Below are 27,989 nucleotides of genomic sequence, written 5' to 3' on the forward strand. Positions count from 1 at the left end.
CTGCCTTGTGCACAGACAAGGGATGGGAATGTGAAAGCCGACAAAAGAGGGGAGGATAAATCAAATCTCACCATGTCTGAGAAACAGAGTTGGACTGAAGAGGAGTTAAAGGCACAGGATACTCAATCCAAGGTGAAGGAGCAGATAATGTGTATTGTGAAAGACTTGGAATTGGTTCTAGGGGAACTGAAGACCGTCTCCACTGAGATTAAAGAGGTGGGTACACAGCCACTTTGGTCAGAAAATTGATAGTTTTGAATATCATCAACAATGTATAGTAAAGTAGTGGTGAGTTTTACATAGTAAGTAATTTCATTTGGCGTCTACGTGACCTGTGAAAACATCCCAATCTAGCCGTCTCTACTAAAGTTGATTTTTGTCTTGAGAATATTTTGCATTGTGGAAAAATGTATTGGGTTCAGTTTGAGGGGTTAAATTATGAGTGACGGACAAGAAGTGCTTTGTACAACAGTGTTAAGGTATTGATTGAAGTGGGATTTCCCTGTAATGTCTTGATAAGTGCACAGCAGACTGAAGAGATCTGAAAATCCAGCCAATATATAAAACCAGAATTCCATTGTTAAAACAGCAGGAAGTATTATTGTCGGGAGAAAGACTACAAAGGCTGATAAATTAAATTAAAAGAAAATAACTCAGAAGCCTTAATATAGGATCTCTTCCCAAAATGCTAACCTGAGTGTTTTTGGATTTGATGGATCTGCTGGGTGTCTGCAGCATTTTCTGTTTTAGAATTAATTAGTTTAATACCACCAATAAGGCACATTTCTCACACTAATTTGAATTGGGAATTTTAAGGCAAAACGCAGCCAAGATATATTTTGTATTGTCCAAATCATGAGTACACAATCTCAATTAAGAACTTTTCATTAACTGCTGGGACTCATTAAGAGCTTCCAACTGCAATCAAAAAGAACTGTGGCATCAGTTTCATTCAATTGTTCCAACATATCCTCCCCCTTTTTACAGTTCATGTACTTATCTGTACACATATGTGAAATAGGTGTTCTTTGTGGGAGACCTGATGGTAATTGCTGGTTGACTATATTGTGTATGGGCTGAGAGCCTGTGGAAGGAATTGGTGGGGACTTCACAGCTGAGCCTAACCACATTACAACTAGACCTCTAAATGTATACCTTCTAGGATATTAGAAAGCATTCAGTAGCCGCAAATATTTTCTTTGCCCAAAGGACACTTTAAATTGCTGCCTGATATTCATTGACTGATTATCCTGCAAATAGTCAGGATCAATCTTAAGACCACCCTAGTTTGTACTGCATTAGATCGTTCACTAGCCACTGAGCCTTTGAAAATAGAACACATATCTGCCTCCTGTTACATCTGCCAATGTTTTATTTTGTTTACCTGACTCTAGAAACTCTTAATAAAAATAAGTAAGTGTGTAGTTACAAACTTAAAGGCACAAACAAGTCTTTGGAGCAACTACATATTAATGGGGCAAAGCCAGGTTAGCATTCTGGAGAATGGCTTCATCCAGCCATGATTCTACAAGGTGAATGAGGATAGGAAGATTGCCAGGAAGGCCTTGCTTTTGGACCGTTAGTTTCAAACAGGATGTGAGAAATTGAATTTAAATTAATGATGTCACTTTCCTAACCAAAACTGGACCAGCATCCAAGATAATCATCAAATGCTAGAGTGCAAGATAATAATACCACTTAGACTTGAAATGGGTCAGGAAATAGAATTGAAGTAGACAATTCCAGTCAAAGGGCTAGCACCAGTACTAACCCAATGGACTGAATGGCCTGCATTGTACTACAGTTTCCATAACTTTTCACTTCATTTTATTGTAACTGTACTTTCTTATTCAGCACCAACAGCCTAAGTCAGGGGTTAATCACAATTGGTGTTTTGGTCGTGTGTAAAATGAAATTGAATTTAAAGAGTGTCATGCCAGTTTCACAGCATGTTTTATGACTCTGTGGAAGAAATTTTAATAAATGTTATAAATGTTCTGACTGCGCTGCATTTAAATAGATTGAATGTCAATGCTTAGGTTGCTGTTCAAGCTCTGGCAAACTCACAGCTGGACCAGTATTGATTTTGGCTCAGATATTGTAACAAACACTAAGATTACAGTAATAATTGAGACCATATTTTCTCACTGTGCAATTAACAGTTAACAACCAAAATAAACAATTAAAATGCAATTCTAAATAAACATTTTAATTACACTCTCTACCTGAGTTCAAAATGCTTTCCAGCTTAATCTGGCTTTTTATTATTTCTCTTCAGTTTTCTCCTGTTATTACTTGGGTACAGTTTCAGAGGTCCCATTCTGCACCTGACACAATGGATGTTCTATTCAGCAAATGTGTTTTGAATCAGAATTTGTACTGAATTCCTACTGTGACTTTCCACACAATGTAGTCTCCCCATTAGTCATTATGGAGGACAGTAAGACGCAGAAACCATGCCTCAGATTGTGTGAACACAAGTATTAACACTCCAATTATGTCATTGATTGAAATCAGCTATCTCAGTATAGACCTTCCTGACCTGTATGGCTATTCTATACTGGACAATGTGACTAGCAATCACATCACAAAGTAAGCTTCCTTAAAATTAAGATCATTTGTTGCAACTACTGTAAATCCTACTGTTTTATTTCAAGCCCCTAAATCACACATCAATGCAAAATTTAAACAGCTACATATGTGGAATATTAAAATAAAACAAAGGACCACAGTTGCTGGAGATCTGAAAGAAAAACAGAAATTACTGGCGAAACTCAGCAGGTCTGGCAGCATCTGTGAGAAGAAAGCAGAATTAACGTTCCAAGTCTGGTGACTGACAAAGGGTTTCTATTTTTGTATGTAGAATATTAGTTACTCCTTATCATAGCTGTTACTAATCTATTGGTCTGACTTTGAATGCTTTACAGATGCATTAAGAGTTGAGATAGCCACTGTTGCAAAAAAGGAGCTGGATAAGTATCTGGTTGCAAATTGGTCTGGAGGTAACAGAGATAGGTACAGACTGCGATAATTGAACATAGCACAATGCTTTAAGGTGCAGAAAACATTAAAAAGCACCACTTTCCAGGTGTGTTGCAAAGATTTAAAATATGCTCCATAATTTCATTTTAGTTACTGAACCTCAGATAATATTTATATAGCACTTGCCTTCTGGAGGTTAAGGATGTGAGGTAGTGTACATGATCGGGGAAGTTGCAACAGTGAACTGGAAGAGCACTAGGATAAAGGTGACTGTGTTTATAGACTGGAAGAAGAATGAATGGTGAATCCATGATCACCTGAACTGCATGTGAGCCTCTCTTGAGCTTGAGAGATAGGGTTGATATTTTTGAACCTCTGAAGAATAACAACATAAGGAATCAACATCTTAGCTGTAAGTAATATAACTTTTATGAGTGACTTCTATGAACCCACCAGAAAGGTTTAATCAGAAAGTTGCTCAGCAAAGTAATAAAAATGCTCTCATTGAGTTAGATGAGAGTAATTAGTTTTATACTATACACTTGAGTGAGAACTGGAATATAAATGGCATGATTAAAAACACAATCCACCTGCCTGCTAACTGCTTCCAGAGGGTGATGAATTCCAAGGGAGTGCAGAGTTGTGGGATATTAAAGTAATGCCAAGCATATTCGTTCATCCCAAATTCTTCTAACCCTTGGTGGGCAAGTGTGCTTTAGCACTGAGCCAGTCACATTAGAAGGTCCCAGATTCAGACTCTGTCAGGTCAAGTTGTCTCTGCCCTGCAAGGTCTTGGTTACTGAAAAATGATTCCAGCAAAGCTGAGCCAGGAATTTTTTTTTTAAAGCCCAGCGGGCATTCTGCTTCTGTTCTTGTCCAGCATATCACTCATACCCCTAACAATTATTTCACAGCCCTATATGTGAGCATTTGGTCAAAGTTCTGGATGGCAAAGTTCTGACTCTGTAAAGCTGGAGAAGGTCCAAACGCTTTTCCCTAGCTTTGAGGCTCCCATTCCAAATGCAGCTCCTGTACAGCTTCATTAACCAAGATAAAAGAGGTTTGTTAGACTGACGAAAGTACTGATAATAATAAACAAAGGTGTGCAGGTTAGGTTGATTACCCATGTTAAATTGTCCTGTAGTGTCCAGGGATGTGCAGGCAAGGTGAATTAGCCATGGTAAATGCGCGGTTGCAGGGATAGGATGGGGGAGTGGGTCTGGCTGGGATGCTTTTCAGCACATCAGTGCAAACTCAATGGGATAAATGGCCTGTATCTGCACTGTAGGAATTCCATGGTTCTGTCAACGTCCCCTCTGAGATCTGAGCACTATAATAATGGCATTTCATTAGTGTCTTATCCCACAAAGGAGAAAGGATAACTTAATATTCATTCCATTTATATCAGGTATTTTGCAGAATTTTCTGTGAATGTTTGTCCTGGAGTGAAATGCAGATGTATTAGAGTACCAATTGGTCCTGTTAATAACTGACACACTGGGCAAAGGCTGACAAGTGACACCAGTCATATGTTCACTGAGTATCACCAGCTGGCATCTTGACTAAATTGGTTGACACTTACTTTCCATGTCAACAAAGCAATGTTGCTCTTTGCATAAGACTTTTCTAAGGATCATGATGGAACATTTTAACATTGAGACATCATATTATGTGAAGTAACAGGAATAAAGTTGGAATACATGAATACAAAATCTATATCAGTCTTGTCCATTTTCCACCTCTACTATAGGATATGTGGTTGCCAGCAACAAAAATACTATTGAAATTAGAAACACAAATCTAGAGAAACTTAGCAGGTTTGGCAGCATCTCTGAAGATAATAAGAGTTAGCAGTGAGTCTAATTTGAGGGTAATCACCTCCTAAAATTCTTACCAAATTCTCCTTTTTGAAAGTCACTTTTTAAAATTTGCCAATACCATGCTTTCAAGGTGTGCTAGACTAATCAAAAAACATGAATGTAGTTTTCAAGAAACTGCCCCTGCTCCCCTCTGGTTCTTTTGGCAATTACAAGAAACTGTTGTCCTCTGGTGGTGCAGTGGTCATTGTCTCTTGAGTAATCACTCAGAGATCCAGGTGAGAACAAGGTTTCAAATTCCCACCTTGAGAGCAGATCCAATTAATCAATCTTGAATTAAAATATCTCGTCCCAGTATGATGACTATGAATAATCGACTATCATGATTTGTGTTTCACTATTAGTCTTTAGGGAAAGCAGTCTGCCATTCTTTCATCTATATGTAACTCTATACCCACCCCATTGTGATTGACATGTAGCTATTCTCTGTAGCGGCTCAATAAACTATTCAAAGGGATTTAAGGATGGACAATGCATGCTAGTCTCATCAGTGATGTTCACATTCCATGAAAGACCAAAAGGTTAAAGATGTTGATGACATTTATGAAGTTAATTTGTGTTAACAAGTGTTATGATCTGGAACACAGTGCCTGAGAGGTTAGCAAATGCTGATTCAGCCATAACTTTCAAAAGAGAACGGGATAGATATTAAAAACAAAAAGATTTTCATACCCATACACAAAAGAGGTTTGTAAAATTAACTGGGTAACTCTTTCAAATAACCAACAATGTGGCAATGTGGGATGAATGACCTCCAATACTATATGGTTCTATCAAACCTCCGGGCAGTAAAAGCAATATCTATCTCTCTACTCTATCATGACCACTCATAATTTTGCAACCGTTTATTATATGTCACCACGACCTTCTCCATGATGTGAGAATAACCTCAGTTTCTTTGATCTCTCCAAATACACATTAACTGCACTCCCTACAATGATCCTCCTCTTTATTTTGGGAACAAACTCAATCAAGTTGTCAAACATAATTTTCCTTTTACAAATTCATGCTGGCCATGCTTTATTAGTCTGTGTTCTTCTCAGTGATAAATAATTTTGTTCTGGTTTATTAGCTGGAATTTGAATTGCCAAAGGGAAATGTCTTTGGATGTAGTGCTGGTGGTTAAAGCACCCAAAAGCATAACAAGAGCCTGCCTATTTCTGGGTTAACACAGGGGTTTGCAAGAGAGTGGAAAATAACCTCATGGAACAGTTGGATGAGTAGTTAAAATAATCAAATAAACAATTACCTGACAGCTTTATCCAGCGTTTTAGTTTTTTAATTGCTAATCTTCAGATTTTCGAAGCTGTATGAAACTTGGCAGGATCAAAGGAGCAAGTGCACAGCAAGGTGAGCTGTGTCAGTGACACCAACTGGACACCAAGATGTGGAAGTGCCAGTGTTGGTCTGGGGATTGAAAAAGTTAAAACTCACACAACAGCAGGTTATAGTGCAACAGGTTTAGTTGGAAGCACTGGCTTTCAGAGCATGCTTCTTCAGGTGGTTTTGGAGCATGACCATAAGACACAGAATTTATAGCAAAAGATTACAGTGTCATGCAACTGAAATGATCAAATGCTTCCAAATAAACCTGTTGGACTGTAATCTGGTGTTGTGTGATTTTTAACTAACTGGATGGGAAGCCTTTTGATCTGTCAGACTGAAGAGCTCCCTAGAAATAAGGCTGCTGTTCCTAGCTCTCCTTCTGAGAGAGAGCCTCACAAGTTCACAAGTGATATCCAACTTCTTGAAGGTATATTGCACTTGCTGTCAGCTACACTCCTGTATGGTCCTCACAGCATGAGAGCAACTCTAGCTCATTCCTCTGAAGAGGAACAGGATGAGCAGCAGCAACAAAACAATTCTCTTTTCCTCAGCCATGTGCCACTCCACAGAATGGAGTTACATTTCCAGCTCCAATGAGGCAGGATCCCACCTCCACAACAGAGGGTTAGCAGGCAGAGGATCAGCTCCTGGATATTTATCAGCACCAGTGTCTCAGAATGCTCTTGTGGCAGACCACTGCTGAGAAATTGAAGCTAGACCTCCTTTCCAATGGACAAGGTGGGAGGCATTACTGGTGGCCATCCAGGTAACTCTTAGAATGACACCCATTCTCATAAATAGGCCTGCCACACCCCAGGTTCTCTGCTTCTTGCTGAAGTGGTATACTCTCTCCTGCGAAGAAAGGGAGCAGAAAGTTGAGAGAGAAATGGAATTGCATGCAGATGTAGGGAGGACAGTATTTGTGCAGGGTGATTATTTTGAGAGCTGAGTGTGCAATGGTGCAGGATGACAGTGCTCAGGTAAAAATGTTGCCTTGAAAGGGGAATGAGTGGAGCTGCAAGGTGAGAATTGTTGACAGGAGTATGTTGGGAAGGACAGAGTGTAGGGCTTGATAGCTGAGAGGTCCCTCCCCCTTCCTGAGCTTGTGAACCTCTTGGTGCACTGATTTTCAGGCTGGACAATCCACACAGTTGCTGCTGAATTCCTTGGCCACTTCCAAACTGCTCAGGTTTCAGAGGTTGCTCTGCTCCTCCAGTCCTTGGCCTCACCTCACTTTATACCTCATAAGATGGCTGGGCCTCCAGGTCAAGGCCTAAGACTCAGCCTGAGCTATCCCCAAAGCCACAGCAATGAAAACACAATCCATCCCAATGTGAGTTTTACTGGGGTTCCTTTAACTGGGAATCCTTCCTCTTGACAGATTCAACACGTAATCATACCCCTCCAGTTGGGAAACTGGAAGTGGATGACTAGGCCATTGTGGAGTTTAAAGACATGACAAAAAAAATCTGGTGATAGAGCTCATTTCTGGCCTGCCAACAGTATCCCCACTACATGTGGCTCTGCTAAGATAACATTCCACCTCTCTCCTTTGTTGTGCTACCACTAATGTTAGGTTTACTCACATAGAATCCCTACATTGTAGAAACAGGCCATTAGGCCCAACAAGTACATAGCAACCCTCTGAAGAGTAACCCACCCAGACCCATTCCCCTACTCTATTACTCCACATTTACCCCTTACTAATGCATCTAACCTACACATCCCTGAACACTTTGGGCAATTTAGCATGACCAATTCACCTAATCTACACATTTTTGGATTGTGCAAGGAAACCAGAGCACCTGGAGGAAACCCACACAGACAGTCACCTGAGACTAGAATTGAACCCAGGTCCCTGGCACTGTGAGGCAGCAGTGCTAACCACTGTGCCATTCCATGTCATTACTGGCTTTAAAACAACCATTTATTGATTATTGAAGTAAAATTTGAAACCCATTAGTCCTCTGGCAGCACTCTCATATACCAGGAATATTTAAAGTTGTGGACTAAGCAGATAAAACCTTCCTTTACTTTTTAAAAAAATCTTTTTTTATATATCTAGAAGTGCTTTCATGCACAACTAAACTGTGTTGCATTTTCCATTATCCTACACCTCTAAATCACCCGTGTTTCCAATTCATTACCTATTTAAATGCAAAGACTGTCAGAAGCAGCGCAATATCACCAAAAGTGAGGGAGAGGTAGAGAGTCAGCAACCTAAATCATAATATAGTTGGACAAATAAAGCCTTTACAATTTCCAATGTTACATCTGTCATCTATGCTCCGATCAATTTAGCGAAGCTGGTAAAAAGGATTCTGCAATTGGCTTAACAGTTCTGGCTCAATCAGGAAATAATTTAGACAGGTCATTTGCTCTTGCTCATTATTTCATGCTACCTGCTAGAGGGAACTTTTATGTGAACATTAAGTGAAGACAGAATCTAGCTTAGCTGTGATCACTACTGTGATTAATAATCTACTGAGAATGATGATTTGGGATATTAGCCCTGCCAGAGTCCAATTGCAAAAGTCTTGGTGAAAGAAATATCAAGAGGCCAAACAAGCTAGTTTTATAGAGTATAGGAAAGTAAATTTACAGAAGATCCAAGGATTTTCTTGTGTATTAAGGCTTTCCAGTTTTATTTTCAGGTCATGCAATGTGGCACCAAAAGTAAGACTCGTAGTAATAAATCTACTCCATACCAGAAGTGAATTGATTAATAGAATAATAACACAAAATAACTCAAACTAAATGCTTAACATATTATTTGCACCAAATGAGATATTGACCCTTATCTGTGTTCAATGCATCAAATTCCCCTCTGTTCTTTAACTGTCAATTTAATTTCCTTTTAGTTTTCTCTATTTTAATCTTTTTTCTAATGAGGGTAAATTAATAAATGTAATTCTGCCATGTATTAATTATCACATTAAATCCACATTGCACTTTGAAACTGGACAGGGATATCACAGGATCCTGTGGTGCCATGGTAATGTCCCTACCTCTGAGCCAGATGTTCAAAGTTCAACTCCCACTTCCTCTGGAAGTGTGTCATGCTGTGTTTGAACAGGCTGATTTTAAAAAACAAAAAATGAATGGATTTTTTTCTTTGATTACGTGAAACTCTAGGATTTTAATAATGATTAGGGGATTATGAATATATCCAATTATTCCCTATTCTGCCTCCATGCTCTCATACTTCACTTTGGAGACCAATGTATTTTGAGCTTAAAAATGTGTTGCTGGAAAAGCGCAACCGGTCAGGCAGCATCCAAGGAGAAGGAGAATTGACGTTTCGGGCATAAGCCCTTCTTCAGGAATGAGGAGGGTGTGCCAAGCAGGCTAAGATAAAGGTAGGGAGGAGGGACTTGGGGAGGGGCGTTGGGAATGTGATAGGTGGAAGGAGGTTAAGGTGAGGGTGATAGGCTGGAGAGTGGGTGGGTGCCAGCCTATCACCCTCACCTTAACCTTCTTCCACCTATCACATTCCCAACGCCCCTCCCCAAGTCCCTCCTCCCTACCTTTATCTTAGCCTGCTTGGCACACCCTCCCCATTCCTGAAGAAGGGCTTATGCCCGAAACGTCAATTCTCCTTCTCCTTGGATGCTGCCTGACCTGCTGCGCTTTTCCAGCAACACAGTTTTAAGCTCTGATCTCCAGCATCTGCAGTCCTCACTTTCTCCTACTTGACCAATGTATTTTGCCTAAATTGCTAGATGACTGTTGAAACTTGTCGATCAGGTTGTAGAGAGCAAAATCTTGCTTAAATCACTTTGACCAATATTTTGACTCCTCTTCAAGAATATGAAAGGATTTTGCAAGATAACTGCCTTGATAATCCTTACAAAAGTGGCTGAGCTTCTTTTTGACAAGTTAATGATGATGGAGGGATTGATTTAAAAGGAGAGGCCAGGACATTTCCCACTTTAGCGTAGAAAGTTGTGAGGTGACTCTTGTAGAGGTTTACAAAATACTGAGCGGTGTAGATAAGGTGAATGACGGGTGTCTTTCCCCGAGGATGAGGGATTTCAGACTAGGGGACATATCTTTAATGTGAGAGGTGAAAGATTTAAAAAAGACATGGGGGTAATTTTTTTTAACAGTGATTTGGGTGTGGAAGTTGAGGGTGTGGTTACAGTTACAATGTTTAAAAGATATTTTGGATGAGTACATGAATGACGGAGGCTTGGGAGGATATGGGCCAAGCACAGGCAGGTGGGACTAGTTTAGTTTGGGATTATGGTCAGCATGGACTGGATGAACCAAAGGGTCTGTTTTCATGCTATATGACCCTATGACTAATATTTGAATTCTGACCTATTGTATATTCACTGAACATCAGCTATAGATTAGCCAACACGTGAAAATTAAACATTCTCGGACCAATCCCATTTATATGTGAGCTACATTGTGTTCATCTGCAAACTGGGAACTAAGTAAAGGAAGATTAGAGGATTTCATTTTCATAAAGGAAGATTAGAGGATTTTATTTTCATTGTGATCCAGTGGTACTTTCACAATAATATACATTAATGTCTTAATTCCCTTAGAATTCTACCTTGGAGCTGCAGAATAAAGTCAATGTCATCCTTGGAATCTTATGTAAGAACTCTTCTACATCATCTTTAAAATGCACCTCTCATTCTATTTAATGGTCGTTATACTCTCTATATAAGATTACAATAGTATTACAATTTTATATTCTTGGAGAATGAGTACAAGGTTGTAATTTAGTTTGGGATTCAACTGTTAGTTGTTGTGTACTCAGAATTTTCTGTTGTGGCTTACAATGCAACTTATCATTGAGAAACTAAGGTAACAGTACAAACTTCAACAGCACTTTCTCAATAACATTAAAAAGTTAAACTTGAGGGGTTTAGTAAGATCAGGGCAGACAATGGGCACATAAACATGATGCCAATTAATACATGTCTGTTCCTTTCGATGTAAGTAGCCTGGAAATTTTCGGCTGCGAGTTTAATTTAAATGATAGTAGCGTGCAGCCCAGCATTAAACATGCTGTTGTGTCAAAAAGCAGGTGCTAAAAGTCAGCCCATGTCCTCTCAAGGAAAGGGACCTGCTGACCGTGATTGGAGAGGTGTGGAAATCATGGTGGGCCCCACAAGAAACTTATTGCCTTCCTTGTGCCTAGCTTTGCAGTATAAAGAGAAGCGACATAATATTTGAATGCTGCAGTGGAAGATCAGACTGGGGTCTGATACTTCTTATTGTTTGGAGGTATAACTTGCTACCTTGCAAGCTCAGACTGTTGTCATCATGACTACAAATACAAGTGCACAAGGGGGCTTATCACAGAATCCCTACTGTGCAGAAATTTGGCCCATCAATGCTGTGTCAACCCTCCAAAGGGCATCCCATCCAGACCCACCCTATTCCCATAACCCTACATTTACCATGGCTAAAACATCTACCCATTCCTGGATGCTACAGGGCAATTTAGCATGGCCACTCCACCTAACCTGCACATCTTTGGACAATCGGAGAAACTGGAGCACCTTAGGAAACCCAAGCCAACACAGAGAGAATGGGAAAACTCCACATGGTTACCTGAGGTTGGAATCAAATGCTGTGAGGCAACAGGTTACTAGAATTGCTGAAGGACCATCCACAAAACGGGCAGAGATTTACAGATTATGTAGCTGCGGTCGACCCTGGGGATGATAGCATTCATTCTCTCACTACTCCCACTCTGCACTAGTGACAGCCATCCCGGTCTGCTGCTATCTGTGCTGAGATAATCCAGTCTGAATCTGGGCTGTTGATGGCCAGAGCTGCTTGAGGAAGTGCTGGCCCAAGGCCATTCACAATATCTTGTGTGACACTCAGCAGCATTACATTAGGCATGCTGTAGTCACTGGCCACTGACTACAGAAGGCATGTGAGCCCCAATGGCACACTCTAAGGGAATGCATTAGGATAATTGACTTTTTTATATGGAAGGTTAAATTGTTTGCTGAAGTTGTTTTGCAGTGGCTTTTATTTCAACACTGCGTCAAGAAAATGCTGTGATCAGCGACCAAGGAAAGATATGGTGCCGGGATGGGGGGGGATGGGCGGGGTGTGGTGGGGGGTGGGGGGGGGGGGGGGGGGTGGTGTGGTAAAGAATGGAAAGTTGGGGTGTGTTAACTGTTGAAGTGGATGTGAGAGTCAATCCTAGTTCAGCCATAAAATGGATGGATTGATGTCTTCTCCGTTCTTCCTCCTCCTCAGTTATTCACAATATATCTGGTAACAAAAGCTGTGTCTTCATAATGGTGACGTTGTACAACAGCCTGTGACAACTTGTGGCAGGCTAGCTCCTATATGAATATTCCCCATGTGCAGTTGGGTTGCACACCGCAGTCCTATAGTAGCTAGTCAACAGACAGCACTGTTTGTCTAGCAACTGTCCCCTCATTTGGTGTGGTGCCACAGATACAGATGGAACAGTGGTCTAACACCCATTGCAGGAATCATGTTTGCTGTTAGGTACTATACATTCACCAATAACTTGTGCTGAACATGTTGCACACCCAACAGCGCACGGAAGGCTTTAAAGTCGTGATATATATTTGCATTTAAGTTTGACATACACAAAATTAGCTATGTGCAGTCAATGGCTCCCTCAGAAGCCTACTATCCTGGAAAAGCACTGTGCACAAACCAACTTTTCCTTTCTGTAAAGAGAAAATGCAGTGTATTCCCCTCTCCTGATATGTAGAGAGTCAATCGGTTTCTGTTCTGTCTATGCAGCAGGACAACAGAAGAGATAACTCCCACATGAACACAACTGGTCTGAACAGCATTAAGAATTGAGAAACAAGACTTCCTGTAAACAAGACCACACCAATTTGATGTTAAATAGTAGTAGAAAACTCCAAGCCTTTCACCAAGCTCAGAAGCAGTGAATCAAAATGTAGTTGATGATCTCGTGATATAGCACTTGGGGGTCTTTCTGCTGCTGAACACATTCATCTGTATGCAATGAAGAGAGGGTGTTAGCTGGAGTGTTGGTGTCAGAAGTTGCACTTATGGTGTCAAATCACTGGTACATATGGACTACATCAGGCTGCCTGCAGTGCATACTCTAGTGCAGAGTCCTAAAGCCTGTGCTTTTTCATTTACCAAATTAGCATTCACACGAGTGGCACTGGAAGTGTTTACACACACATACTGTCATAGAATGCCAGTTTGGGCATTAAACCGAGGGCTGAAAACTTGAGCCAGACAGCCAAATTTTGAGGGCAGTAACTTTGTAGTCAATGTAAGGCCCAGGTAATCACAGTCACTTTCTAGAAATAATACTGTTTCTAAATTTAATTTAGTTGACTTCACACTTCTGTTGACTACATATTTAATGGATGATGGAACATAACTATTTGTGAAACATGGCATTTTGATTTCTTGAACCACAATCTTACTAATGTTAACAAATTTCAAGAGGAGTGTCAGTAAATATTTAATTTAAAAAATCAGCAAAAATAATGGCCTTTTTAAATGTTAGGTCTGGTAGGTGGACTCTTCCAGATTGGGCACTGCTACATTTATACAATTTGCACTGATGCAAAGTAAAAGCTTTTTGTAACAACAAAACCTGTGTATCTGGTCTCGGAAGAATTTTTGAAAAACTATTTTGTTTTAAGAAAGTACATTGGCTGCATTCCTGAATATTCACATTTGCTACCCATTCCATCTGCTGTACCATTTCACCAACACTGTCCTGCAGCCTACAACTCGCTTCCTAATCCCTTGCCCAAAATTGCTGCATCTTCATCAATTCCAACAACCTCCTCAAAACCTGTTTGACCTTTACTTTTATCACTTCCACTAACTGTATAACTCCTGCTTGGTATCTATGCAAGGGCTCCTTCTCGTGAAGACCGAGGGACGTTGTGCAATGTTAAACATACAATACCATTTCTTGTTGAAAATATGAACTATTACTAAACAAATGGTGGCAAAATGCTTACATTTTTGTTTCTTCTGAGTAGCAACATCAAAATATTCTCTGAATTTAATACCAATGTGACACTTTTCTAACTGAAGGAGTATAGAACCTAAAACTGACAGCGCATTCACAAGGAAGCAGGATCTGTTTAGGAGGAAAGCAAACGGGAGAAATAAAACCAGGGAGAGGAAGCAAACTCATGGTAATGTGGATAATGGAATTCTAAACTAAAGATTCAACATTTTGGAAACACTCAGTAGATCAGGCAGTATCTCCACTGAGTGGAAAAGTTAACTTAAAGCAGGTTTGACTTTAATTTATGCACCGATGTTGTTTTTCCCTGTGGATATTATGTGAAGCTGCAGCTTTAAAGATTCCTGGTACGTGAACAGAAGGCTAACGTGGTTTTATTCTCTCTCTACTTTCAGCCGTTCTACAGAATCTGAATAGTTCCAATAGTAAAGCATTGTTAGCTAGTTGAGCCCTTCAACGGATATACATTTCTTCTTGTTGTTCTGTTTGTTTTACACAAAACCGGAATTGAATCACGGAATATAAAGCTACTTGAATCTATCTGGTTGTTTCATACTTTAATTTTAAAATTAATTCAGCGGCACAAACGAGTTTGGATTTAAATATCGACTGAAGAAAGCAAATCTTTTTGCTCAGTGGCAGCTTTGAATTTCAAAATGAAGAGCAGTGAGAATTCCCATAAAACGTATAAACGTAATAGCAATCGTGTTGTTCAGTTAACAGGACGTGAGGGCATGGTTCAGCGATTAATCTTTTTTTTACTCTCTAAGCACCTCTTGCGTGTAAGTACAAATTCAGCACCATAACACAGCGGACAGCTTCTGAATGACAACCCAGTGCTTCGGTCGGTTCAAATGTCAGTACTGCATAATAGGTAGTACATTACATTGCTGCCCTTTTTATCCAACTGACACTGAGCTCTATTGAAGGACTCAGCAGGATGTTCTACAAGTGACAGCCAGCAACCTGGGTTTTGCAAGTGGCAGATTTTTCATGCCAATCATTCGGTCGTCTTCTCTGCACAAATAGTAACGGGATCACTGTTTCAGCAAGACCTCGCCCCACCTCTGAACTTATTGGCTCAGATTTTGCAGATAACATTCGGGTGGAAAAAGAAAATTGCCCACGAAGAGTGAGTGGGCTACTGAAAATTCATATCTGCTATTGCAAACGTCTGAACTGTGCTACTTTTAAGGTATCTCTCCCCCACCCCCCCCAACACCCCCCACAATACCCCCAACACCACCACCACAACCACAACCACCAATCCCAAAAAAAATCAGGGATCCCTTTGAACACAATGCAGAATTTTCTTGTTTTTTTCCATGAAAACATGTAGTTTTATGAATATTTAATTATTCTTAGAATGAGAAGCTCAGCAACAATTCAGTCATAATGTGCAAATTTTGAATTCTTAGATATTCAATAGAAGACCTACCTCTGCTTCATTTACCAAATCCACAATCAAATTTCGAGGTGGATTGCATGCAAAAAGGTGAATTTATCTCATGGAGGATAAAACCCAACAACATGTGCAAACTGTGATTCAGTATCTGGGGAAAGAGGATCAATCCCAAGCTATTATTTTCTGTCCCATAATTAGTAAAGAGTGAGCCTGATAAATGATACTGGATTGAATTATTGAGGAAATAAAAACAATTTGTGGTTAAAAGGGGAATTCTGAAATTTGGCAGGACAGTTGCTGGTGTCATCACCTGCAGACTGAACCAGCGAGAATCTTCACTAAGTTTCATACTGAGAATCTTTAATTGGACCCTAATGCTTACTAGAAACATTAATCTGTCAGCTACCTCCTCCTGATCAGGCACTGCAGTGTCCAGTTCTAACTAAGTTTAATGACACTTTTAATTCTCACAGTTCCAAAAGAAATTTGGAAAGCTCAAATCCTATTTCACTTTTTCCTTTGGATCAGACAACAGGAATAGACTAATCAGCACCTTGAGACTGCACCACCACTCAACTAGATCATGGTTGATTTTGTAGAATCAGTATGTTCTGCGCTACATCATTGTCTCTGGAAATCTTTGCTATGTTCTTTTACTTTATATGGAGCCATCAACTGTATCATTACATTTAATATTGGCTCCAAATAGCAATTAGGATTGAGCCCATTGTTCTGCTTTTCTTTATATTTGTGAAGCTAAATAGTTGTGAGAAAGGATTTTCAACTTCCTGTTGCAACTAAATCCTGACATTCTATGCAGATGGTTTGCAGTCGAAATAGAAATTCTTAAGTGTGATATTGAGAAATATGCAATACATGATATTGTATTACGACAGTTTAGTCTGTTTCTCCTTATTCGGCTGACCCAATTTTACAGATTGTTCATTGATTAGTTCTATACCTGTCCATAAGGATTGGGAATACTTAGAGATTCTGTTAAAATAAATCAACTAGAGAGTTAAACTATGCTTTAAAGTGAAATCTTCATAGTTGTTGAACCTGCTGTTGAATCAATTATTCTGGATGCAAGTGCTGATTTGAACGTTAAGATTTACATTAGAGTCATAGAGATGTACAGCATGGAAACAGATCCTTCGATCCAACGCGTCCATGCCAACCAGATATCCCAAACCAATCTAGTCCCACCTGCCAGCAACCGGCCCATGTCTCTCCAAACCCTTCCTATTCACATACCATCCAAATGCCTCTTAAATGTTGCAATTGTACCAGCCTCCACCACTTCCTCTGGCAGCTCATTCCATACATGTATCACCCTCTGCATGAAAACGTTGGCCCTTAGGTCTCTTTTATATCTTTCCCCTCTCACCCTAAACATACGCCCTCTAGTTCTGGACTCCTTCACCCCAGGGCAAAGACTTTGTCTATTTATCCTATCCATGCCACTCATAATTTTGTAAACCTCTATAAGGTCAACCCTCAGCCTCCAACGCTCCAGGGAAAACAGCCCCAGCCTGTTCATCCTCTCCCTATTGCTCAGATCCTCCAACCCTGGCAACATCCTTGTAAATCTTTTTTGAACCCTTTCAAGTTTCACAACACCTTTCCGATAGGAAGGACACCAGAACTGCATGCAATATTCCAACAGTGGTCTAACCAATATCCTGTACAACCGCAACATAACCTCCCAACTCCTGTACTCAATACTCTGACCGATAGAGGAAAGCAGACCAAATGCTTTCTTCACTATCCTATCTACCTGTGACTCCACTTTCAAGGAGCTATGAACCTGCACTTCAAGGTCGCTTTGTTCAGCAACACTCCCTAGGACTTTACCATTAAGTATATAAGTCCTGCTAAGATTTGCTTTCCCAAAATGCAGCACCTCACATTTATCTGAATTAAACTCCATCTGCCACTTCTCAGCCCATTGGCCCGTATGATCAAGATTCTGTTGTAATCTGAGGTAACCTTCTTTGCTGTCCACTGCACCTCTAATTTTGGTGTCATCTGCAAACTTAATAACTATACCTCTTATGCTCACATCTAAATCATTTACATAAATGACGAAAAGTAGTGGACCCAACACAGATCCTTATGGCACTCCACTGGTCACAGGCCTCCAGTCTGAAAAACAACTCTTCACGACCACCTTCTCTCTTCTACCTTTGAGCCAGTTCTGTATCCAAATGGCTAGTTCTCCCTGTATTCCATGAGATCTAACCTTGCTAACCAGTCTCCCATGGGGAACCTTGTCGAACACCTTACTGAAGTCCATTTAGACCACAACCACCGCTCTGCCCTCATCAATCCTCTTTGTTAGTTCTTCAAAAAACTCAATCAAGTTTGTGAGACATGATTTCCCACGCACAAAGCCATGTTGACTATCCCTAATCAGTCCTTGCCTTTCCAAATACATGTACACCATGTCCCTCAGGATTCCCTCCAACTTGCCCACCACTGACGTCAGGCTCACTGGTCTATAGTCCACTGGGTTGTCCTTACCACCCTTCTTAAACAGTGGCTCCACGTTTGCCAACCTCTAGTCTTTTGGCACCTCACCTGTGACTATCAATGATACAAATATCTCAGCAAGAGAACCAGCAATCACTTCACGAGCATCCCACAGAGTTTTAGGGTACACTTGATCAGGTCCTGGGGATTTATCCATCTTCATGCACTTCAAGACATCCAGCATTTCCTCCTCTATAATATGGACATTTTTCAAGATGTCACCATCTATTTCCCTACAGTCTATATCTTCCATGTCCTTTTCCATAGTAAATACTGATGCAAAATACTCTTTTAGTATCTCCCCCATTTTCTGCAACTCCACACACAAAGGCCGCCTTGCTGATCTTTGAGAAGCCCTATTCTCTCCCCAGTTACTCCTTTGTCCTTAATGTATTTTTAAAAACCCGTTGGATTGTCCTTAATTCTACTTGCCAAAGCTATCTCATGTCCCCTTTTTGCCCTCCTGATTTCCCTCTTAAGTATACTCCTACTGCCTTTATATTCTTTTAAGGATTCACTCAATCTATCCTGTCTATACCTGACATATGCTTCTTTCTTTTTCTTAACCAAACCCTCAATTTCTTTAGTCATCCAGCATTCCCTATACCTACCAACCTTTCCTTTCACCCTGACAGGAATATACTTTCTCTGGATTCTCATTATTTAATTTCTGAAGGTTTCCCATTTTCAGCTGTCCTTTTACCTGTGAGCATTTGCCCCCAAATGTTTAAGATTAGTTTTGGATGGACTATTTGAAATATTCTCATAGGGCCTTCGGAGTCTGCAGAGTCTGGCATTGAGAATTACTGCCAATTTGCAAGATTAATGTTCATCTGCTGTCATCTATAAGGAATCTGTAGAGTCCAACAACGGTGAAGTCATCATGCAAATTGATCAACCAATCACTTTGAAGAATTTTCATAAACAGACAGCTGGGAAGTAAATGCACATTTTCGGAAATTCAAATGTTAAGCATTTTGCATAAAGATAGCAACATGAAAATGGGATTAATGTTGAACCTGAAATAACGTAAAAATAAACATTAAAACAAAATTGTTCTTTATTTTGAGGAAATGCCTTTTTAGATTTAAAATAAGCCCTTTCCCAGCTAGACAGGATGTTTCTGAGTAAGTATGATTTAGTGTCCCATTAAAATTTCTCTTGTACCTTCTTCATCGAGATTTAATATGTTTAATGGGTTTTTTTTTACAGTGAGAACAAGTCTAAGTTCAGATTCAAACATTTATTATTGTGTTGATTGCATCCACAAAAACTGCAAAACTGTGTGGGAGTATTTAACATTTAACTGAACAAGTGCAGACACCAAATGTTGCTGTCAATTTTACACAGTAATGATGGTGTGCGCTGAAAATCTTTCCTTCGTTATTATGTATTCAAAACTATTGAATAAATTGAGGTTAGTCCTTGGCGCACAAAGAGGGTGATTCTGTTGGGAAGAGAATTAGCTTGAGTGGGTCGTTAACTATTGAGAGCCAGAGAGATATTTGTTTTTACTCTCTTCACGGAATTAAGGAGAATCCTCTCGGTTTACAAGAATAATGTATATGCAATTGCAATTTCATTTCAGTTCTGTGTCTCAGTGTTGGTAGTGGTCAGTGCTACTTTGCATTTCTATTCACCAGCTTATAAGGTCAGCTGTAAGAATTCACCAGCTATTACCATAATTAATGGCTTGCAGGAATCAAGTTAATTGTTCAGCAATTTCTTTTTTAGAAATTACCTATCCGCTGTTCTGCCGTCTAAAACTAGAAGTGTTTGATTTAACCCTAAACTTTCCTTTTATCTGTTTGTAATGTTCAATGAAAGATTTTAATGCATTCACAATTGAACAAGTATTAGCACTTGTATGAGAGAAAATTCTTAAATAACAGTAAAAGGAATAAGTTCCACTAGATGTATTTTATGAGGTTCTTGTTAAAATAAACAGTTGGGAGTTATTTAGGCTTTATCTCCAAGAATGATGAGATCGCCGCATTCCCGTTGATTTTATGGGTTACTTCAATTACTTAGAATCCCTACAGTGTGGAAACAGGCCCTTAGGCTCAGTAAGCCCCTCTGAAGAGTAACCCACCCAGGCCTATTCCCTTATTTCTCTACATTTCCCCCAACTGATGTACATAACATTACAAGCAATTTAGATTAAATTACTCACAGTGTGGAAACAGACCCTTCAGCCCAACAAGTCCACACCACCCCTCCGAAGAGCAACCCACCCAGACCCATTCCCCTACATTTACCCCTTCACCTAACACTATGGGCAATTTAGCATGGCCAATTCACCTAACCTGCACATTTTTGGACTGTGGGAGGAAACCGGAGCAAACCCATGCAGACACGGGGAGAATGTGCAAACTCCACACAGACAGTTGCCCAAGACTAGAATCGAACCAGGATCCCTGGCTGCAGTGCCAACCACAGAGCCACTGTGCAACCCCATATCTGCCACCTGAGGATAAAATAATGGAAGATTAGAGATCACATTTTCACAAAGTAGGTAGTAATTTCACTATAATACATCTTATCCTCTTAATTCTCTTTAGCTTTCCACCTTCGAGCATAGAATAATTTCCTTGTTCCACTACGTCTTCTAGCACAGGAAGTATGGTTCCACATTTTATTAGTTATTAGCATAGTCATTATTTTGAAGAATTCAGATTGTTTTTTGAATAATATCTTAGTTGATAGTGATTTCAAAGCTGTAAATTAATCTGAGTAATCGTCCGTGTCAGCAACGTATACAATGAGGAGCACAAACTCGGAATCAAAGTGGGATATTGGGTTGAAAAGAAATCCAGTTGTGGGGTTGCACATTCAGCAATGGAATGTCTCAGAATGGTTAATAGAAGACCTGGGCCTTTTTTTAAAAGAGATATGTATCTCCATTTTTTGGCTATTCATTTTCTAGTTGCTAGTTTTGAAAACTGTTCTACTATATTCATGGTGGCATGGTGGCCCAGTGGTTAGCACTGCTGCCTCACAGCGCCACTGATCTGAGTTCGATTCCCACTTTGTAACGGGTGGCACGGTGGCTCAGTGGTTAGCATTGCTGCCTCACAGCGCCAGGGTCCCAGGTTCGATTCCAGCCTTGAGCAACTGTCTGTGTGGAGTTTGCACTTTCTCCCTGTGTCTGTGTGGGTTTCCTCCCACATTCCAAAGATGTACAGGTCGGGTGAATTGGCGATGCTTAATTGTCCCTCGTGTTAGGTGCATTAGTCAGAGGGAAATGGGTCTGGGTGGGTTACTCTTCGGAGGGTCGGTGTGGATTGGTTGGGCCGAAGGGCCTGTTTCCACACTGTAGGGAATCTAACCTAATGATTTGGTCAGTTTTAAAGCCGTATCAAATTGATTTAAAATTAATCGAAGTTATTATTTCTATGTAGAAATGTATTTGGTAAATATTTTACCTTACACACATTGTGTGGAAAGTACAACAGCTATTCTGGTATTCTCCAAAATTGAGGTTTTAATTAAAGTTCCACTAAAAGTCTTCCCTTTCATTTTCTCACTTCTAGTAGAAGCCATTGGAATAATGCCATGGGGTACATTTCTGTCTTTTTTTTAATATTCTACATCAGAAGCCCACACAACAGCATTTGAATGTGAACATATTTGAGACTTGGCTTATTTAGCTGAACGAGTGAGTGAATTCAAAGCCCACCCCCACCTTAGGAACTGGGTTCGGAATGAGGACTTAGCAGATCATGGGGCAGGAAAGCAGAGGAGAAAGCATGCCACTTTCTGACTTCTCTCAATATGAATGGGACAGGGACATCCTTCCCACCAGGAGGCTAACGTGGCTACAGTACTGAAGGGCTTGATGCACTACTGCTGGTATTTAACCTGAGGGCCATTCCATTGAGCAAGCTGCCAGGGAAGCCCTGATGGAAATGCCAGTGGCTTGGTAAAAGCCCTGCCATGCCCTGCCTCCTCAGCACCCTTTTGGTCAAAGGAGAGATCCACTAGTGTAAAGTCTATTCCTACAAAGTCTCCTCCCTTTGAACCAACCTCCTTCACCACACTCGTTGGTCCTACCCTGGTGACAGCTCACCACTTATCTGTGTTCCAGGATTCCATTGATGACTCTCCTCCTATGGCCACCTGCAATATCGGCCAGCAGCTCTTGGAGATAGGGTGTTCTAGGAGGACCCAGGAGCCCTTTTAGGCTGCCAGCAGACTGCGTGATTTTATTGGAGCCACCGAAATGGCCTCCATGAGGTTTCCATCTAACTGTCTAGGGCCCAGCACCATGAGTATTAAATTCTGTCGAGTATATTATGAACATTGAGGTGCGCTAATCAGTTAACTGGTGAGGATGCAGTTGATATTGAAACAGAACTAACTAGTAACAAATATAATCAACAGATCTTGAATTGAAACCTGCTCTTGTTCAAATGCAAAGTCAACAATATTTAATAACTCCTCTGAAGAAGTCACTGGACATCCCAAGTGTCTCCAGCACTTGGATTTCATTCTTTAAATCAAAAACATTGTCCTAAATTAAAGCAGCCAATTAGATTCTCTGGGTCCAGGAATAAAGGAAGCACTGATGTGATACTCAGCCCACTGCAAGTCAGATAATCGTTTCATTTTTACCTTGCCCAAAAGATCACTTGTATCAGGGCGGGTGAACTACATTGTTTTTATACTGCAGCTAGCATTTATATCCTATCACTGCTGTTGAGAAAATGCTGGTGAACTGCCTTCTTGAAATAGTATGGTCCATCCAGTGCAGTACACTGAACTGCGAGGAAGAATTCTGACTGAATAACAGTGAAAGAACGGTGATATTGTTCCACGTCAGGATGCTGTTTGGCTTGGAAGGCAACTTGTGGACGATGGTGTACCCATGCATCTGATGCCTTCTCGGTGGTAGAGTTTAGAGGTTTGGAAGGTGCTGTCAAAGAATCTTTAGTGAGTATTGCAGCATATTTATTAAACGGTATGCATCGTTGCAACTACACGTTAGTGATAGAGCTTACGGATATTTCAATTGGTGGATGATGTATCAATCAAGTAGGTTGTTTTGTCTTGAATGGTTGGATCTTGTGTTAGACCATATAAGATCATAAGATATAGGAGCAAAATTAAGCCATTTGGCCCATTGAGTCTCCTTTACCATTTATCATGCCTGATATGTTTTGGAACACCATTCTCCTGCCTTCTCCCCATAACCTTGATCCTCTTTACTAATCGAGAACACATCTATCTCTGTCTTAAATACACTCAGTGACTTGGCTTCCATAGTATTCTGCAGCAATTAATTCTACAGATACACCACTATCTGGCTGAAGAAATACCCCCTCATCGTAGTTCTAAAGGTCATCCCTTCACTCTGATGCTGTGCCCTTGGGTCTTAGTCTTTATTACTAGTGACAACTTCCTGTCCACTCTATCCAGGTCTCTCAATATTCTGTAAGTTTTACTGAGATCCCCCCACCCCCATCCTTCTAAACTCTGACAAGCATTGACCGAAAGTCCTCAACTACTCCTCGTATGTAAAGTCCTTCATTGCCAAGGATCATTCTTGGAAACCTTCTCTGAACCCACTCCAAGGCCAGCACAGCTTAGATATTGGATTCAAAACTGCTCACAATATTCCAAATGCAGTCTGATCAGAGCCTTATACAGCCTCAGCAGTATACCCCCACTCTTGTATTCTAGCCCACTTGAAATGAATATTAACACTGCAGTTGCCTTCCTAACTGCCAAATTAACCTGCATATTAAGCCTAAGAAAATCCTCTCCAAGTCCTTCTGCAGCCTCCCCACCTCCTCCAACTTTGTGTCAACTGAATACTTAGCAACAATGCTTTCAGTTCATCTAGATCATTAAAGTATAACATTAATAGTTGTGGTCCCAACACTAACTCCTGCAGAACTCCACAATTCACCTGCTGCCTTCCTGAAAAAGATCCCTTTTATTCTCATTGTCGCCTCTGCCAGTCAAGCCAGTACTTTGCCCCTAATGCATTGACTCTTACCTTAATTAGCAGCCTACAGTGCAGCACCTTGCCTAAAGTCTTCTGGAAATCAAACATTGCCTCATCTTTGTCTAACTTGCTCGTTACCTCCTCAAAGAATTCTGAAAGATTTGTCAGGCATGACCTCCTTGACAAAGCAATGGTGACTCAACACTATTTTATCATGCACTTCTAAGTACTCTGCAATCTCATCCCTATTAGACTCTAAAGTCTTACCCATGACTGAGGTCAGGCTAATCAGCCTATAATTTCCCAGCTAGGAGAAAGTGAGGACTGCAGATCAGAGCTGAAAAATGTGTTGCTGGAAAAGCTCAGCAGGTCAATCTGCATCCAAGGAGCAGGAATATCGACGTTTCGGGCATAAGCAATTCCTGAAGAAGGGCTTATGCCTGAAACGTTGATTCTCCTGCTCCTTGGATGCTGCCTGACCTGCTGCGCTTCTCCAGCAACACATTTTTCAGCTATAATTTCCCAGCCTCTGCCTCCCTTCCTTCCTTCTTAAACAGGAAGGTTTTATATTCACTATTTTCCACTCCTCAGGAACCCTCCCTGACTCAAATGATTCCTGAAAGATCACGAGCAACATCTCTAGAATCTCCTTGGCTATCTCCTTCAGGATACACGAACACCAACTAGCAAAAAAGTTATGACCCACTGTCATTAGTATCCTTACATACAGACAAAGGACACCACTTCGACTGGGGGAACACATCCATCCTAGGACAGGCTAAACAGAGACACACGGGAATTCCTTGAGGCCTGGCATTCAAAGCAGAACTCCATCAATAAACACATCAATTTGGACCCCATTTACCAATCTCTGGGAAAAAGAACTGGAAATGATATCACCCACCTTAAGAAACCAAGACACATAAGTAGAAAGTGGGACAGAACACCAGCACTTCACCAGAGACTCACTGATGATGTTACTTAGCATGGTGATGAAACATCTGAAATCAAACCTGCCAACTCAGTGAGCAAACTTACAACCTGTATCTCCTTCAGATTTCAGTGTAGTCTATCCAGTCCAGGTGTTTCAACCACTTCAGACCTTTCATCTTCCCCAGTACCTTCTCATTCGTAATGCCCCCTACACCCTGCTCCCTGACTCTCTTGAAGTTACCGGTGTACTCCACTGTGAAGACTGATGCAGATAACCTCTTCAGTTCCTCTGCTTTTTTTTTATTCCCCATTACTACTTCTTCAAACTCATTTTGCAGTGGTTCCATGTCTACCCTTGCATCTCTCTTACCTTTATGTAGATCTTAAACTCTTGCAATCTTCTTTTATGGAAGAATTACTGGCTAGTTTATCCTCCTATTTCATCTTTTTTTCCCCCACAATGGCTTTTGTGTTGTCACTTGCTGGTTTTTAAAGGCTTCTCACTAATCTTCACTACATTGTATTCTTTTTCTTTTATGCTGTCTCTGACTTCCCTTGTCAGCCACGGTTACCTCGTAGTCACATCTTCCTGTCCAGGACCACTGACCAAATTCAAGATAGTTAATCCAAGGATTGTGACTGCCTCCTGAAACACAGCATCTAGGTAACTCTCCCCCTTCCTATTGTGTCATAATGTTTGACACTCAGACTCTAGCTCAACAACCCTCAAGTAACCAACACTCATTGCAGATGTGGTCTCTATGAACCACAGTTGGGTACACTAGCTCCCACGTCATGCAAGTGCTACACATTGCCTGGCCCTACATCTTTATTTTAATTACCTAGTTTTCAATTTGTTTTTTGGAAATCTCATTCTGGTCTTTTAAATAATTCTCCTATTTGCCTTCAATCTGAAAGTAACTTGTAAATAGTCAAATTAGTAGCTATTACCTACCAATGAACTTAACGTTTTTCCTGTGAAGTCACTCGTTTTGTGCTGTGCCTCAATCCTGGGCTTCAATTAATCCTGTTTAAAAAAACATATAAACCATGAGCCAAAAAAACAAGCAAAAAAGTGCCTCTTCCCCTCTGCAACTATTTCCCACACTGCTTCCTAATTGCAGGAATGATATACTCACCCGGGCTATGTCTCACTCAGGATGTGGTCTCTCCTTCCTGACATGTTCTTGGAGTTATTCATCCAGACAAACGGAGAGTATTCTATTGCACTCCTAACTTGTGACAGAGGCAGAGTTGTAACTTTTGTACTACAAGTTGTATAGCTCAGTAAATCTTTTTACATCAGTTATTTTTCTATGTTCCTGCCAAACATAAACATACCAGGTTCAATAACAATCTATGCTTGCCTTTGTTGACCTCCCGTTTGCGTGGCAGTGGAAACACTGTGCCAACGCTCCTCCACCTGAGCAAGATCAAATGGCTCCTAACAGAAACACAATATGTAGATTGAGGGGGTGAGGACAAAAACGTGGACCAATGATCAGTGTTCTCACTAAGCTGCAAGGGAAATCATGCGGCATCTTAGAAGGTACCATACAGACCTTGTTCCATTTAAACATTACATACATCCAACTGCAAATATAATTTAAAGAGATAATACATAGAAACAGTTGGCCAGGTACAATGTTAAAGGAGAACGGCATGGTAGCTCAGCGGTTAGCACTGCTGCCTCACAGCGCTAGGGACTTGGGTTCAATTCCCGCCTTGGGCAGCTGTCTGTGTGGAGTTTGCACATTTTCCCCGTGTCTGCATGGGTGTGCTCCGGTTTCCTCCCACAATCCGAAGATGTGCAGGTTAGGTGAATTGGCCATGCTAAATTGACCATAGTGTTAGGTGCAGGGGTAAACATAAGGGAATGGGTCTGAGTGGGTTGCTCTTTGGAGGGTCGGTGTGGACTTGTTGGGCTGAAGGGGCCTGTTTCCACACTGTAGGGAATCTAATTTAAGAACACTGCCTGTGATGTCTTATTGGTTTGAATAGGTAGCCAACACTGTCACAGGCAAAGGATGACTCAGATGTTCTGAAGCACTACTAATGGCTTGTTGTCAGATTCTTTTGAGGAGAAATAGAAGTACTGGGACTGAGGAAATTTAGACCAATAATTAATGTAATGTTGCTTTCATTCTCAAACAGGTAGTGGGACAAATAGATCACTTGACCTCTGATCTAAATCTGTCCGAAGATGCAAACAAGAGTTACAAAAGTGACACCCTTGACAGCAGCTCCAGTGGAGTGACTGTGTCTACTCTGGAAAAATCCAAAGATCGACCAAAAATGATTAACAGGACTGCGCCAACCACAACAGCTGTACTGACAGTGCTTCGTAAATCAAAACCTCCACCCCCACCACCACGGAGAACACCAGTCAGGGTGAAAAGTCCAGCAAAAACATCTTCTATAAGTAACAGTCTCAAAATAAATGGTGCCTTCGTCCACAATGGAGCACATTCACCCACAGACCAACTAATGGGCAATAGTGCAACATGCAGTTCAAATGCTGACAAACTTTGGGTGCAAGAGAATCAAATGGACAACATTGGTGGTGCTGGTGAAACCAAACCATTGACAAACACTGTTCAGAATAGCCAACGACCTTCAAAAAATAGCCTTTATCCCACTTTCAACACCAAATATGAACTCCCTATTCAACAGAAGGATGTGAACACTGCTAATGTCCATTGGTGTACTAGATCACAGCTTCATCCCAGAAGATCACCAATATTCTGTAACACCAGTATTTCTACAACAAGTGTAGGCACAAGTTCACATCCAAAGAATCCACGGACAACAGTGAGAAAACATACCTCCACAACTGTTTGAAAGATTTGCGAAGAAAGATTTTATAGTAGATCTGCTCAATAGAGTTCAATTTTCTGCCATCTTGGAACGTTCAGATCAATAAACAAGCAAGTAAGTAGTAAAAATGTTGCTGAAAAAATACCCTGCTACATAATCTGATGACCTCATGAGAGGAAT

At 40.7% G+C, this 27,989-nt stretch overlaps 1 protein-coding gene across 1 annotated transcript; it reads left to right on the plus strand.

Moving 5' to 3' along the window:
- LOC140494557 (protein Largen-like) lies at positions 1–27,918 on the plus strand. The gene is made up of 2 exons (XM_072593865.1): positions 1–216; positions 27,147–27,918. The coding sequence occupies exons 1-2, from the start codon at positions 73–75 to the stop codon at positions 27,831–27,833; spliced, it is 831 nt and encodes a 276-aa protein (XP_072449966.1). The 5' UTR covers positions 1–72; the 3' UTR covers positions 27,834–27,918.
- The last annotated feature ends 71 nt before the right edge of the window (positions 27,919–27,989 follow it).

The sequence above is a fragment of the Chiloscyllium punctatum genome, chromosome 24, assembly GCF_047496795.1.
Source record: "Chiloscyllium punctatum isolate Juve2018m chromosome 24, sChiPun1.3, whole genome shotgun sequence".
NCBI lineage: Eukaryota > Metazoa > Chordata > Chondrichthyes > Orectolobiformes > Hemiscylliidae > Chiloscyllium > Chiloscyllium punctatum.